Raw genomic sequence first — 16365 nt, 5'->3', positions numbered from 1 at the left:
ATGGAGAAGATCAGTTGGACCGATTATGTGAGAAATGAAGAAGTGTTAATTAGAGTCAGTGAGCAGAGGAATATCCTACATGAAATAAGAAAACGGAAGGCTAATTGGATTGGTCATGTTTTACGCAGAAACTGCCTTCTAAAAGAAGCTATCGAAGGAAAGATAGATGGGCGGATAGAAGTGACAAGAAGACGAGGAAGAAGACGTAAGAAGATGCTGGATGACCTTGGGGACAGAAGAGGATACTGTCATTTGAAGGAGAAAGCTCTAGATCGCATTAAGTGGAGGAATTGTTTTGAAAGAGACTGTGGACTTGTCGTCTTGACAGATTACTGATGATGATGATGATGATGATGAGATCACCTTGCTGTCTGTGTGTCTATGTGCCTAATATCCCTCCCAATTTCTTCGTTTTCTGTGCGTTCTATGTCGTATTAAAGGAAAATAGGTGATTGATTTTTGCATAACTTCTTGTTAAGTAAATAGCTTCCTCGGTATTTATCACCTGTGTCATTCTCTTAAATTGAAGGACTAACTTTCATACCCATATAGAATATATGTAAATTTATGCATGTATATTCTATTGTTACTGAACTATACAATAATTTACTATACTACCTAGAATTTGCCTCTCAGAAGCGTCGTTACGTTTCATTTTCCAAATCGCAGGAAAATTTAAGATAAAAATTGATGAGTCTGATATGTAGTTAATAAAGCGTCGTTACATAAATAAAGTAACAGCACACTGTTTCGTAGAATTTGAGCGTCTCCCAGTAGTTCTTATGAAGAATTCTCTCTTTCGGGACGTAATGCCATGCAGTCGTTGAAAGTCAACTGACGCATCGGGGTTGAAGAGTAAGCCAAGAAAGAAACCAACATGAAGAACGCAGAAAAAACATAAGGCGTCTTGCTTGGCTTAATCTTCGACCCAATTGATGCAGAATTTGTATTAAATAAATTTCATGTAATTAATATTTCAAAGAAGGCATCATATGTCTTATGATCAGAATATGTCTACTGCTTTGTAACACATCTCAGTGTTATTTTATTTCGTGCAAATCATTTAGGTAGATGGGCGTAGAAATGAACAGATACATTGTAGGGGAATTATGTTAGTTGTTCCACTGTCCGGTATGACTGGTCTATATGCGCAGATTTACGCCATCTAACGGCAATGTTTATTTAACACTAGCAATGTTTTTCCGATTCTTCTGCCCTCTAGTAGAAGTTCGAGGAAAGTGGTACAGTGCAACCGGTTGTCCTACAATGCACGATGAAACCAGTGCATTTTGCAGTACATGAAAAACTTGTGTTCTTAAAATATTATACTATAAATTCTTAAAAGAAGAAGGTGTGCTGAATATTTTTGAGACCCAGAAACTGTATATTGGAAAGCGTCTTTTGTACCTGCATCCTTCCAGCTGAAGAAAGATGTAGGAAATTTGTGCATAGACACTATTTAGTTACTTACTTACTTACTTACTTACTTAGTACTTATGGAGCTGAGCCCTTCTTGAGAAGCAGCCAATTGTGCAGCCACTCAAGAATTTCCCAGCATTTTATGGAACCCGAAGGTTTATTACTGTGTTCACAAGAGTCCTCCACTGGTCCCTATCCTGAGCCAGATCAATTCAATCCATACCATCCCATCCTATCTCCCTAAGATCCATTTTAATATTGTCCACCCACCTACGCCTTGACCTTCCCAGTGGTCTCTTTCCTTCTGGCTTTGCTACCAATATCCTATATGCATTCCTCGTCTCCCCCATTCGTGCTACATGCCCTGCCCACCTCATCCTCTTTGACTTGATCATTGTAATTATACTTTGAGAGGAGTACAAGTTATGAAGCTCCTCATTATGTAGTTGTCTCCAACCTCCTGTCACTTCATCTCTCTTCGGTCCAAATATTCTCCTCAACACCCTGTTCTCAAACACCATCAGTCTATGTTCCTCCCTTAATGTCAGAGACCAAGTTTCGCACACGTACAGAACCACAGGCAAACTTATAATTTTTTTATTTTAATTTTTATGCTTTTGAACAGCAGACGAGAAGACAAAAGGTTCTGGACTGAATGGTATCAAGCATTACCCGAGTTCAATCTTCTCTTAATTTCCTCCTCAGAGACACTATTTAGTACTTGAAGTTAAACTTATTTGCAGTCTGTACAAGAGTGCAGAAACTTGAATGTAATAACAAAAGCAAAGTTATCTTTTTATGAGGGTTAAAAAGGGTGATTTTCTCGAAGTATTTGGCACAGATCCCGGATATACAATTTTAACAGATACCGCCTTGCCCTCTCCTATCAAAGCAGTTAAAGGGATTTATTTTTCACGAAAGGAAAGAGATATGGAAAAATTTGGGCCTTGTATTTGATAAAATATTTACAATGTAAATATTTGAGTCTTCTAAGTAACAGTGCTTTTGCCGCGCCATAGCACAAGCGGCTAGTCGCTGGCTTCCCACCGCGGCGGCCCGGGTTCGATCCTGGGGGTCTGGTCCAGTGGGATTTGTGGTGGACAAAGTGCCGCTGGGGCAGGTTTTCTCCGAGTACTTCGGATTTCCCTGCCAGTCTTCATTCCACCAAATTCTTCATCATCGTATTCATTCGGGGCAGGCTACAATAGGCCAATCAGTGGCCGCCGTGCCGAGTGGACCCAGTTGGACTCCACCCCCACTAAGCAAAAAAACCAGTGATTTTAATTGTTTTAAAAAGTAAATACTTATGAAAATATTAAGAAAGCAACTGCTTTTAAATTAGTATTCGATAAAGGATTGTACTCGTATTTCTAAAAGTATATATAGAAAACACCTGTAGAATATTTCAAATTGTTTATGTAAACTTAAAATATTGAATTGTATTGAGAAAAGTTAAAAGTTATGAGAAATTTAAGAATAAGCTCAATTCAAGTAAATCAGTTAAGTCAATTAATTTATAACAGCGATTGGCAGTAGCTGAAAGCCACTTACAGACAAGTATGAAAGAAATAAAGTACATTAATATATAAGATGTGAAAGAAGGAAATAAACTGCGCTAAGTATATAATACTAAAATTTAATAACATAAAATATGAAATAATAATAATAATAATAATAATAATAATATCAAGCAATCCTTGACGAACTGGACGCGTGTCTCACGAAAAATATAGATCGTTCTGAATGTGATATTTTGCAAGAATTCATTGTTTTCCGTCGCAAACATTGAGTCAGATCAGGAAAATAATTGTAGTGTTGAAGAGTGAATTGTCTTCGCTCACGATAGAAATAAATTGTGGGCTTTCGTCGTACATCATCATCATCATCATCATCATCATCATCATCATCAACATCAACAAGTTTTCTGTTCTATTCTGCCGCAACTCTCTAACAGTCTTCCTGTTAATAGTCCATGGTTTCTTATTCCAGATGGTCTGTATTTCTTTATTATGTAGGTAACTGTACTTTGGTTCTGTTTATATTCTTTGTTTTGAATGAAGGGATTTCTACAAGTACAGTAAAGGCGCGTCCATATTACTCGTGCTCGTCAGAAGCTTACTGCTGCCGGAAAATCAGGATCTGGAGCTGACGAAGTGGACGCCAAAACTGGTTTGCATACAAAGCCTTTGCATTTCTTCACAACAGATGTCAGCTCCAGATCCTGATTTTCCGGCAGCAGTAAGCTTCTGACGCACGAGCACGAGTAATGTGGACGCGCCTTAAGAGTGAGAAGAATGAAGAACTACAATTTTACTGAATCACTTGGGAACAATTTTATTATTGCTCCGCTATCCCAAGTCGTTTACATCACAATAAATAAAAGCGAAGGTTGGACCGGTGACAACGAATCAGGTACTGAGAGCCGTGGTCCCCGGAAGCATGCGGTTATGATGGGGGTGGGCACATGCATTCGTCACCAATCTGCTCCTGGATCCAATCCAAATAGTTGGCTACCTTCGTGTACACTCCGGGGTAATTGGGCCTGGCACACCCTCGACCCCAGGACACTATTCCTGTCGATACAGAAGGAAAATCTCGTGAAAAGAAATTACGTCATCTTCAACTCTGACGATTGAGAGAGCATACACGGTGTGTCTAGGACCCGCTAGGACTCATTTTTTTAAAACTTTACCCTGCAATTACATCTATTGGCGATTTATGGCGGTAAGATTCTTGAAGTTTCAGCTGTGGCTGTCTATAATTTCAAAGCGCAAGCATCCCTGCATCATGTGTTCGGACCTTGAATGTAACAGTATTGTTCTGACGCTCATCGGAAAATTGCGGTTGAACAGAGAGCCAACATCAAATTTTGTTTGAAGTTAGCCGGAGAAGCGTACGAAATGATGAAAAGTTTGTACGGTAGTGATTGTTTGAGTCGCTCGAACATTTTTCGATGGTATGCTGTATTTCGTGACGGCAGGGATGACATCGAAGAAGCTCCACGTGTATCAAACCCGAGAACAAGTCACACTGAAGAAAATGTGGAAAAAGTGACCGAAATCCTTGTATCAGACAGATATGTTTCTGCAAGACTCATTGAGGAGCTTTTGGGAATACAAAAAATTACTGTGCATCAAATTTTGACCGAGGATTTGGGCAAATGGAAGGTCTGTGCGCTGTTTGTACCGTACGCGCTGTCAGGCTATGAAAAACATGCAAGAGTGGAACACTGCAAATACATGTTACGGTCGGCCCAAAGTGATACAAAATTTACAAAATCGATTGTTACTGGTTACGAGACATGGTGTTTTCAATATAAGCCTCTCAAAAAGCGGCAGATTGCAGCGCGGTTGAGCCCAAAGGAGCCGAAACCAAAGAAAGTGCGCATGCAAAATAGTCGAGTAAAGACACTGCTAACCGTTTTCTTCGATTCCAAAGGAATCATTCCCAAGGAATTTCTGCCAGAAGGTCAAACAGTGAATTCTGATTATTATCTCGGAGTCCTCAATCGTTTGTGGGCGAGAATTCTTCGAATTCGACCTGAATATCGATAGCAAGGTTCCTGGTCGCTCCTCCTCCACAATGCCCCACCCCACAAATCGAAGATCGTGCGCGGCGATTTTTTGACCAGAAAAGGGATCACAGTCCATGATCATTCTCCGTATTCGTCAGATTTGACTCCGGCAGATTTCTGGCTGTTCCCAAAAGTGAAGTTGGCGATGAAAGGAGATGTATTGGTTCAGAAGGAGATTATTTTGAATAAAAAGAGCGAAATTTTGAAAATAATTCACGTCTTGTATGTTTAATGAGCATAGTCCTAAGAGAACCTGGACACACTATGTATGCATTGGAAACATCAGTATCTACCTACAAGACTGCAAGATTTCCAACCCAAAAAGGCCACAGTCTGAATAAACAGTACATTATTTCTCGAGTGAAATATTAAATCTGTGTGGATTATAAACGCTCTCACACCGACAGCTCGAAATTATAATATTGTGTCACTGTATTAAGATGATTTATACTGTGTAAGAATACCGTCAGTATATAAAAAGAAAATTTTAAGCAGAGTAGAAGTAATAAGTTTTCTCAGAATATTATCTTATTGGGGAATTTAGAATGGCACTGCTAACATCATCGGAAGAGTTTATCTCCTCTAAGTACAAAATCGAACGGGAACTTCGTACTTAAGTTTATTCAGTGTTTAATTTATTCACGAAAATTCATATCGAAAATGCTTCTTTTCAACCAACGAATTAATTTAACACTTACCGACTGTTTCCATAAAGCCACGTTCTGCGTCAAGATGCAAAGGTCCACCGCTGTCTCCCTGGAAAATAAAATATTTCCAATAGAAATATGTAAACGCAAATCATGACTGTGATAAACACGCTTATTCTAATAAGAAGCCCTCTTCATCTACTACTTAGACGTTAATTGACATAATACTGTACATAATAAGCTGCTGTATGTTAACATAAGTTTTTCTTCTTTGAGTGTGATATTTTTATTCATTTCTAAGCAGTTAAATTCCCTAACAATGAATAGTGTTTTAAAATTTTACAACATAATATATCATTTAGCCGGTCACGGTAGCCGAGCTGTCTAAAGCATGTACTGTCTGCTCTCGCTTGGAAACCTGGACCGTGGGTTCGAATCCCACTCAAGGCATGCATGTTTAGTTTGTGTGTGTGCGTTTTTCTGTGTTTGTGTACAGGTAGAGGCCTTGCTACGAGCTGATCACCCGCCCAAGGAGTCCTACCGAATGTGTAAGATCTAGAAAAACCGAAGTGAACGGCGAAGTTCATGGAGGTAGGCCTAAGCCCACTGGGGCTGTAGTGCCAAGGAAAATAATATATATATATATCATTTAGACAGAGAGTAAATTAGAAGAATGTACTCCATGGTGACTGTAACGAAGTGATGTAAATAAATGTGAAAGAAGGAAAGCAAGGAAGGAGTAAGAAAATAGGAACGAAGAAGGAGATGAGAAAGAAGAATAAAGGAAGAGAGAGGAGGGAAGAAAGAAGAAGAGGAAGAGGAGAACGAGAGATTAAACACGTCATTCTTTAGTTCTTGTGAAGCAAAACAGAGTGCGATATTGGCCATTATGACCAATTTGAAGTGCACATAGCAGAAATAATTTGTAAAAGAAATACATGGCACGATGTACATAATATATTTTGTTAATTAATATAACATTGTTTGATAGCTACGTCAATATAAAGCTGTCTTCTAAGTACTTGTGCGCTCTGTGGGACAATAGTTGGGCTATATCCCTCCATCTTACAAGAGACAAATGAATGAATGAACGGAATTATGAATCTTCTGTGATCTCACTGTCGAATAACAGATTTCGTACTGTATTTTCGGTCATAAAAGCTGTCCCACATGTTCAGCGATGCACGAATTAGACATAATTAAGTGATAATGCACCACTGTAATATGATCTGATTAATGAACTTAGAGAAATTGAATTAAGATTGGAGTAATGAAATTGTAATTCGTTTTAGGTAGACCGAAACTTTTGAGACAAGATTAATATTAATGAGACGAACTTTTAATTTAAAAGTCGTAGAAGCAGTCTGTACAAAAATGGTTTAGTTAAGTATTTACACCTGATAAATAACTTTCTTATTATATTAGAAGATTATTAATTTCCTGCAAATAATTACAATTTAGTGATGAACTGCTTCGCTTTTAATGCCGTAAAGCTTGACGTTCCAAAGAAAATCTAGGTCATTTAAGATCTGCTGTTGTCTTTCTGCATCGGGCCTGCTGTAGCCTTACTGCTCGGAGCAGACAGCTTAAAAACCCGAATTTCTCTTCATATTTGTAGAGAAGTGAACAAAATTTTTCGATAGAAAAACTGAAATATCTCGGGAGCTTCGTTCTCCACGCTCTGTAACTGGCCTTGTCATAGAACGGGGGAAAAAAAAAGACGAAATAATTTATATTACTTTGTGTTTCTCCTAAAGCAAGGGGATCTGTTTCTTAATTAGGTACATGTTTGCACAATGTGATCTCCCACACAGCATACCACGTTCCATTATGTTTTCTCTCTGACACTAAATATAGTTCAATAAGATAAAATGTTGAATTTGTTCCTGTACTCAATTAATTAAGCACCACGTCATGAAGACGTACGAGGGAGCAGAGTTACAGTTCCATCATTTTCTTAGTTTGGGGGGGGGGACTGAGTTCACTTGGTACTTCGGCCACTAATTGGCCTATAGTACCAGCCCCGGGTAGTAGATTATGATGAATGTGGGGTACTTGGTGGAATGAGAATTAGCAGGGGAAAGTGAAGTACTCTGAGGAAACCTGCCCCAGAGCCAATTTGTCCACCACAAATCCTAGGTAACCTAGGGCTCGAAACCGGGCCGCCGCAGTGGGAAGCCAGCGACTGACCGCCTGAACTATGGCACGGCCTCCATCTTTCTTAATCTCGGTACTATATGAAGGTGAGTGTTCAACTTTACACCTCGGCAGGTTTGCGCCCGGGAAAAGAGTCACGTTACCCATTGCATAGGAGACTGAGTGAGCTCCAGAGCCGGTCTCGACACTGTGGAGATGAGGAAAATTTCTTGCTCCTGCCATAAAGAACCCCGGTCTTCCAATCCAAAGTACGTCGCTACACCGACTGAGATATCCCGGCTTCATACTTTAATAATGTAATAATACTTCTAGTAAGTTCTGAAAATTAATATGAACTTCCAAGTAACCGACCAGAAAGGTGATTTCTATTTTTAGGCATAAAGCAATGAAGTAACGCACAAAAAATTTTATAATCCTGAAAGTTCACTTATGAAGAATGTGATTATATATGAGTGCTAAATCTCTATGTAGACCCAGTACTGATGACATACTTGCTTTGCAGACTGTGAGTTTTAATGTTTATTATTCATTATTTATTGAAAGACTTACGGAATAACCCTTAGTTTCAAGGTATCTCGAGGGTGTATGTAGGCCTGATGATGGATTAAATAATCTGTGTTTCCTTCCGGTTAATAACACTTAGCTCTCACCTGACAGGCATCCTTTTTGCCATCTGCATACCCCGCGCAGATCATGTTCTCTGTGATCCTGTTCTTGGCATAGCCAGAGTTGAAGCATTCCTCCCTGGAGATGATGGGAACAGCCACTTTGCGAAGGGAGCTGGAAGGCGGCTTCCTCTCCTCAGTGCGGCCCCAACCCGCTACGATGGCCACTCGGCCCGTGTAGTTCTTGTTTCCTGCAAAACGTTGATCTCTTAGGGGTTTCAAGCTAAACTCTGGTATGCATTTTTCATCTCCCCCATGAGTACGCATACTACATTCCCCGCCAATCCCTTACTCGTTGATAACCAGCAATATTTCTCAAGTGAAACGCTTAAGACTTGTATTCAGAAAGAGGCCGGTTCATGTTTCGTCGGGATTCTAGGTATTCTGATTGAGTATTTTGTAATTTTCTCTGTCACTCCTGGGCAAAACTTTGAAAGAGGCCACAACGGCTTCTTCACCAATCCTTCAAACTCTATCATCATCCTCTCCTGCTTTTCGACGATAAGGCACCACTTCAATTAATGTAGCTACGTTATGCACATTAATCCTCCTGTATTTCATCAAAACTGTTACGAAGAGCACAAATTATGGCGGTTTTCATCGTGCAACTTTCTCCGTCCCATTGCTCCTTCAACCTCTCTCTTTGATGCAGACGTTTTCCTCAGTTCCCCGTTCTCAGATACCGAGAGGTGGACTTTTCCAACTAGGTGCACATCTGCATATTCAGTGCCTAAGAGCTCTAGTCCCCGCACACTTCGCGTTGCAATGCCTTACCATCAGCTGGGAGACACGCCGGACGGACAGTGGTACCCAACTCCACAGGAGACTCGAGTTCCAGGACTGCAATATCATTGTTGAAGGTTAAGATGCTGAAGTTGGCATAAACTTTAGCTTTTGTCAGTTTCCTCTCAACAGCCACTGTCTCCGTCTTACTCATCATGTTGTGCTCCCCCAGAACCGCGCGGATGTCACTCACGTTGAAGCTGAAACAAATTTAGTCTAAGGTTAAAGATAAAAGTGCCGCAGTTTATCCAAGCCTCCGCCACAAGAGGAACAAAAGTATATCTCCCTTTGAACCAATTGTTATAGGCCTAGCCGGTATAGCGACTGGCTGCGGACTGGACGACCAAGGGGTCGGAGTTCCAGTCCCGGTAGGCTCAAGTATTTTGTTATTTTCACGTCGTCCAGACAGGGTCTTGGGCCACCCAGTCTCCTACCCAAAGATACCGGAGCACTTTTCCCTGGTGTAAAGCGGACAGGGATTGAAGCTGCCCACTCACCTACAACCAGTGTCGTGATCAAGAAAATGTGGATCTGTACATCCTCTCCCCCATACGCCTTCATGGTGTAGTGCTTAACTAGTTAAGCACAAGGACAACTTTACTTTTTACCTTACCTACAAGGCCTGTACTAATTTTAAATATGCCTTGATCATTTATCATTGTTTCGGTTTTCTTCCTTCCTTGTCGTTACTACAGGCCCCGTGTTATTACAGGTTACCATGGAGTAGCTTGAACTGTAAGCATAGGTGTGCAGATGGCACCACTGAGAGTCTAGAGGTCCGGAGGAAAGAACATTTGGCTTACATTGACAGTCAGTAGTCTTGTGAGGATTCTGGCTTGTCTTTCTTCTCCTGTACCCCAATTAAGCGAACAGTTACATGTAAAGTTAGAAGACGTAAATAGTGAATAAGAGAAGGAAATCGTTAATGTAACAACACGCATTTTCACAGCTCTTCTTATGTGTGTACCACAAATCGTCAAATGGTAAATATAACATTTTTAACTAAAAAAAATTGGACTCTTTAACTGAAGTTACAGAAGGATTTGGCCGTGCCATAGCTCGGGCGGTTATTCTCCGGCTTCCCACCTCGTCGGCCCGGGTTCGTGCCAAGTTTAGGTCATGTGGGGTTTGTGGTGGACAAAGTGGCAATGGGGCAGGTTTTCTCCTAGTACTTCAGTTTCCCCTGCCAATTCTTATTCCGCCGACTGCTCCGCACTCATCTATCATCCGGGGCTGGTACAATAGACCAGTTAGTGGCCAACATACCGAATGGACTCGGACTCACAGAAGAATTTGCTTGTCTCTTTTTTCGTTCGGTTGAAGAATAGTTTATGCTTTTTTTCCATTTGGCGCTACAACCCAAATTTGGGCTCTGGCCTACCTCCATGAAACTCTCCGTTTCACTTCGATTTACTAGGTCTTAGACATTCGGTAGGACTCCTTGGGCGGGTGATCAGCTCGTCGCAAAGCCTCTACCTGTATACAAATACAGAAAAACGCACATAGGCACACAAACACCAAACATCCATGTCCTGTGTGAGATTCGAACTCACGATCCCTGCTTCCGAGCGAGCGAAGACAGTAGATGCCTTAGACCGCTGAGCTACCGTGACCGGCATAACTCCGAGTAGTGTGCCGAAATACATCCGACTTTTCGCAGGGTAATTTCGCATCTATCTTCACGGTTCTAAGAATAAGCAATTCTAGGAGCCGGCCTGAAGCAGGCAGAATACAGAACCAATCTTCATGATGGTTTCTTGCTTGGCTTATTCTTCTACCACGAAAATGGAAGTGAAATGGTCCTCCGAAACGTCAGTCTACTTTCAGTGGACTGCACAGCGTTATATCCCAGAAGATAGAACTTTTCTTCAATAAACACACGCAAATATTGTAAGAATTTCTCAGATGTTGGGCACGATCTACAGGAAAGTTGTAACATATTTCCCGCCTCATGAGCACATTGCTCTAAACCTTCCGTGTATGCAATTTCTTTACTTGAAAAATGCCTGCAACATGGCACTCACCCGTCTGCACAGTGAGCTGCAGTTAGCACGTGACGTCTGGTGATGAGACTTCCTGCGCAGTAGAACTTCCCGCGCTTAATTAGTGCAACAATCCAAGGAAACTCGTTCACTTTCGTCACTTGGCCACCAACAATCCTCTGCTTCCGGTTCGGTACTCCACAAACTGAAATGTTATAAGTTGAAAATTGTATTCATCTCTTGTTCATACGAATATAGAGAAAATTGCTCTTAGATCTGACGAACACAAGGCAGCAGTCTGAGGATGTAGGAGGATACCAAGGTGTTCAAATCCACACACCGCAAGGAAAATCTGAAGTCACAAGAAAATTACATGTCATCGAATTTGGATAGAACGTTATGATTCAGTGACTAAAAGTTAAATTTTCAGATTATATTTTCTGTAGATACTTTTGTCGACTTCTTGCATCTTGCTATAAAAATGTAAGACTTTTTAAATTTATTCGAACAATTTTGGTACTGTCCACATCCTAATACCATTTTTCTTCAAGATAAATTTTGATATTAACCTACCATCTATGCGTAGGTCTCCAAAATAATCTCCCTTTAACTTTTCCGACTAAATTGTTGTATGCCATTCTAATTACTACCATGTGTCCTATATGTCATCCCAGGGGAAGGAAGGTGGGGGTAGCGAGAACAGGATACCGAGGAAAATGTTTGCATGTGGAAGAGAGGTAGTAGTAACAGTCACAAGAAAATGAAGACATTTATGATTTGCGATCTTCACAAAACATAACTAGGGCGATCAAAGCGAGGAGGGTGAGACTGATGGAACAGGCGAGAAATGCATAAGAAACTGAAGTGGGAGGAATTAGAGGGATGAGATTGCGTTGAAGATGATGTCACCGATTGGAGAATAATATTAAAACATATTGGGTTTGAGGTTCCCACGGCTGTGGCTATGAAGATTTGATGGATACAGAGCAGGTCTGAACGACGTGGAGAAGATTTTTGAGCATGCCGGGTCTCGAACTCCGACCCCTCGTTCGTGCAACAAGTAGCTAGTTGCTATACCGTCTACGCTATCCTGGTTCCTATCAAGTTGTTTGGAAGGTAAAAAATTTGAACAGCTAGCAGAAAGACAAATTTCTTCATTAGTTGTTATACGTTTATTCTTGTGGAACGCAAGATACACAGTCTTTCTGTGCCACCGTCCACCCTTCAATCCGCTCAAGGAATTGCGTCAATACATTCGAAAAAATGAATACTTACCGCAGCCGCAAGAATTGTCTCCACTGTTCTCGGTGCTGACTTCTGCAATATCTGTAGTGACGTCTTTGTTGGTGTCATTGTAGTGTAGTTGCACTGTGGAATTGGGTCGATTGGGTAGCGGTGGAACTTCAGCAGAGCCATCCTAAGTAGAATTATGCCCATTAGTTTAAATTACGCTTATCCTAGTTCGATCATCTAAATTGAGAAACAAGGAAATGATGAATACTTGCACGGAAGAGAATGCCACGTGACTTTGACTACCATTTTATGGATCCGTTCTTTGTCTGAGCAATCGTACCATGGGTTTAAAGAAGTTGCAATTTATTGAAATTAATTCTGATCTGAAATTGGTCAGTGTGTCTAATTTGACAAAGGATTAAAAATTACTGTAGTTACATTCTTGAAAGAAGGATCTTTTATCTACTGTATATTAACGAAACAGAAAAACTGTAAAAAAGCCAAAACGTTTTACAGATGTACTCAAAGAGTACTGAGTATGTTGTGTTAGTTCTCCTTTCTTTAATTACCTAGAAAACGTAAGATTTGTGTGAAAAGTTATTGGCATAAAATGTATATTTCGTTTTCCTCTACAACATTCCCTTCGACATATATTTTGGCATGTAAACCGACTGCTAGGCAACTACCACGAAATAAGCGACTATACAAGAACCGTTGTTGAGCAACTGCTGCGCAAACAAGCATGCTTCCACGGCAAAAATTACACTGAAATTGATGAATGTGTTTACTGTGCGATTCGTGTCGAGATGTTATAAGCAGGACTGAAGCCAGGAATGACTATGCTGGCGAAGGCCAGCAATTTAACCGACCGACCAAGTCAGTCAATGGAGTCAGTCAGTTTAGTGAGTGAAGTTAGTTGATTGGTGAGTTAGTGAGTTAGTTAGAGGACTGCTGCCGTTCAGCCGTTGTGAGCTGTTACTGTTAGAAGCTAGTAGCTGAAGCCGGCGAATATTCGGGAACATAGAGGAAGGAGATCGCCCGCTGTTGGAAGCCTCTACCAAGCAACGGTTAGTAAAACGTGACTGTGGACACTAGTGTTTGTGTGTGTGTGTCTGTAACAGTGAATTTTAAATCGTAGTCACGGATTGTGTGTTAAAGAGTTCAATGAATCCTATTATCTATCCAAAACCAGTCTATAATCACTATATATCACGTGATTATATGTAGCAAATTAGATTGAAGATGAGTACAGACATGTGTGTACCCGTAATATTCCACGCAAACTGTCCTTTAATATTTTCTGATTTTAGCTGAAATTGGAGTATGACAAAAGTTGATTTAAATCCTCTAATATCAGATACCTAGTAAATCCGTTTAGGGGTTCTGGGTTTGTTAGATACTAACAGATAAACATCAGAGCCAGAAGGCATTTTTTTTTTTAATTTTCATATCAAAATCATCAACCACACGTACCTGAGAGAGACCTATTTGTTAGGCATAACTGCAACACTTCATTCGTTTCTGAATATCTGAGAAAATTTCAAAACAGATGGTCTCAGTACTTTAAAAATTTGTTGCCCTGTGTCTATTGAAGCACTTGTGTCCAATTTCGCGTTTTCGCTGGCTACGAATTTTTGCTGTTATTGAGGAAGCGCATGTGAATTATCGTGGTTTTAACGATGCTCCCTTGGGATCAAGTAAGATTTTCTGTATTACATCATCTATATAATATATATAATAATATATATATAATATAATATAATATTATTACATTCTGTGAACAACTTAATATTATTTACGTTTGCAGATACAAGAGCAATTACTGACCCCGCTTAGCAGGTTTGATGTTCATATAATACAATAATTTGTGAAATCCGGTGACGAATTTATAGCAAGGATAACTGTAAGCTTACTTTATAACATAACACAAATAACAACATGTGTATGAATAGTAACGACAGATTCTGCTAAGAACTAATCGCCAGCTGTGTTTTGATACATGGACCATACAGAAAACAACGCCTCCACTAATTCTTAGTTGCCGCGGGAACGTCTTTATAGAGTTGTAACCAGCAATAAAATGGGATATATCGAAACCCTCAAAGTCTCCTTTGATAAGATACGGACCTCATGGAAAATGACGCGTTCAACAATCCTTCTATTGCTACCAATATTTCTTGCCTCGCGAACTTGTTCATCGAGCTGTTGCCTAGCAACGATAGAAGTGATACACATACAGAGACAGACTGATGGTAGTGATTTATGATCTACGTCGTTGAGATGGGCTCAGGTGCCCAAGTTTCATAAAGATTAGTTCAGATATTCAGCAGTTGATACGGTGTGATTCACATACAACACGGCTATCTCATCAGCCTCCTTTTATTTTTTCAAAATAAGGAAAGTAGGCTAAAAATGTCAGTGTTTAAAAATATTGAAACAGAAACTTTCTTTCTCATCCTCCTGATATCGAGCCTAGCGGAGAGCAAAGGGCCTACGGAACACACACTCGCGAGCAGCTGTCAAAGGGTTGTACTCCAGCTTGGAGTTAGTAGGAATCTAACAACTCACCGGAAGAAAGCAGCAAGTTACTAGGTGTTACATAAAATGCAGGATCTTTTTACTTCTTCCGGAATACACGCCGTTACATCCAAGAAAATACGAGGGTTATTAGGAAAGTAACTTCCGTTTATTTTAGGCAACTAATGTAGGAGCGAGGGAGAGCTCGCGCATGCGAGTTAGCATCATATGACCCGTTGTCTCGTAAACATCACATAATTGGTCACCTAGTATTTGTATTTTTCTCTACAGATGTATGTTGCGATTGATAATCCCGACAAATGCGAAATTCGCACTGTTATCCGCTTTCTCCACGCTAAAAACATGCGTTCTGCGGAAGTTCGTTGTGAATTATGTGTGATTTATGGTCAAAATTTAATGAGTGAAGGGACTGTAAGGCAATGATGAAGAATGTTCAAAGATGGGCGGGCGAACAAATGTTCACGATGAAGAGCGAAGTGGTTGGCCGGTTATCTGTAGTGAGTGTTCAATGTAGTGAGCAAAAATTTTATGAAAGACGACGCTTCACAATTTCAGAACTTTCGTGTGAATTTCCGTATATTCCACATACTGTTCTCTAAGGGATTATCACAGTTAGGCTATTCTATCACCAGTTTTGCGCAAGATGGAATCTGAAAATGCTCACGGGTGGGAACAGAACGCAGAGAATTGCTTCGGTTTTGATTTTTAGAACGATACGTAAAAAATGGCTATGAATTTTCAATCTGATCGTATGAGTAAGAGGCGATGAAACCTGGGTTTCATATGTGAATGTTTCGATCGAAAAGCATTAAAAGTAGTGGATACAAACACATTCAACAAAAAAGCCGAAGAAGTTTAACAAACTCTATCTACCTGTCAGAAAACTGACAGATATAAAAATCATTATTTTCGTTTGGTGATGTGTTCTTATGAAAGAATTGTTCCATAAAAATTTATAAAGTTGATAATGCTCGTATGTGCCATATACTCACAGGTCTGATCATAAAGGAGAGTGTATTTTTGTCCTTGTATTTCGTTAAATATCCTCCTGCAATATATCGATAAACGGTTTCAGATTTAAGTTGGCATTTAAGACGCATTTTAAAACACAAGGTTCGCTGAGCTTTTTTATTTAAAAAAAAAGTGTTGTGTTCGGCTTGAACTTGTTGTAGAAGTTTTACCGGATCAATGTGAACCAAGGCTGATTTCACGCAATGAAGTATGGTGTAGGCCATAAGAATAAAATTAGTCGAAATACAATTATTAATATCGGAGAAGAAATATGGGGTCTCTGGATAGGCAGACACTCCCAACCGTTTTCTGCATTTCATGCAAATACAAAATTGTATTATATTATTCCTAAAATT

At 40.0% G+C, this 16365-nt stretch overlaps 2 protein-coding genes across 2 annotated transcripts in view; one reads left to right on the top strand and one right to left on the bottom strand.

The window, feature by feature from the left end:
* LOC111869938 (trypsin-1) overlaps positions 1-16365 on the top strand; it is an 87074-nt gene that overhangs the window by 51990 nt on the left and 18719 nt on the right. The gene's annotated exons all lie outside the window — the stretch shown is intronic.
* Positions 3728-16365, bottom strand: part of LOC111869937 (soluble guanylate cyclase 89Db) — an 84676-nt gene continuing 72038 nt past the window's right edge. Inside the window, exons 16-21 of the mRNA XM_023861831.2 lie at positions 12503-12644; positions 11270-11432; positions 9237-9445; positions 8448-8653; positions 5692-5749; positions 3728-3992 (exon numbers count right to left, since the gene is read on the bottom strand). Of these exons, the coding sequence (XP_023717599.2) occupies positions 3865-3992; positions 5692-5749; positions 8448-8653; positions 9237-9445; positions 11270-11432; positions 12503-12644 (906 nt within the window). The 3' untranslated portion in view covers positions 3728-3864. The remainder of the gene's footprint in view (positions 3993-5691; positions 5750-8447; positions 8654-9236; positions 9446-11269; positions 11433-12502; positions 12645-16365) is intronic.

The sequence above is a fragment of the Cryptotermes secundus genome, unplaced genomic scaffold (assembly GCF_002891405.2).
Source record: "Cryptotermes secundus unplaced genomic scaffold, Csec_1.0 scaffold979, whole genome shotgun sequence".
Taxonomy (NCBI): Eukaryota; Metazoa; Arthropoda; class Insecta; order Blattodea; family Kalotermitidae; genus Cryptotermes; species Cryptotermes secundus.
Note: the sequence above shows the minus strand (reverse complement) of the source record. Positions and strands in the feature narration are given on the sequence as shown.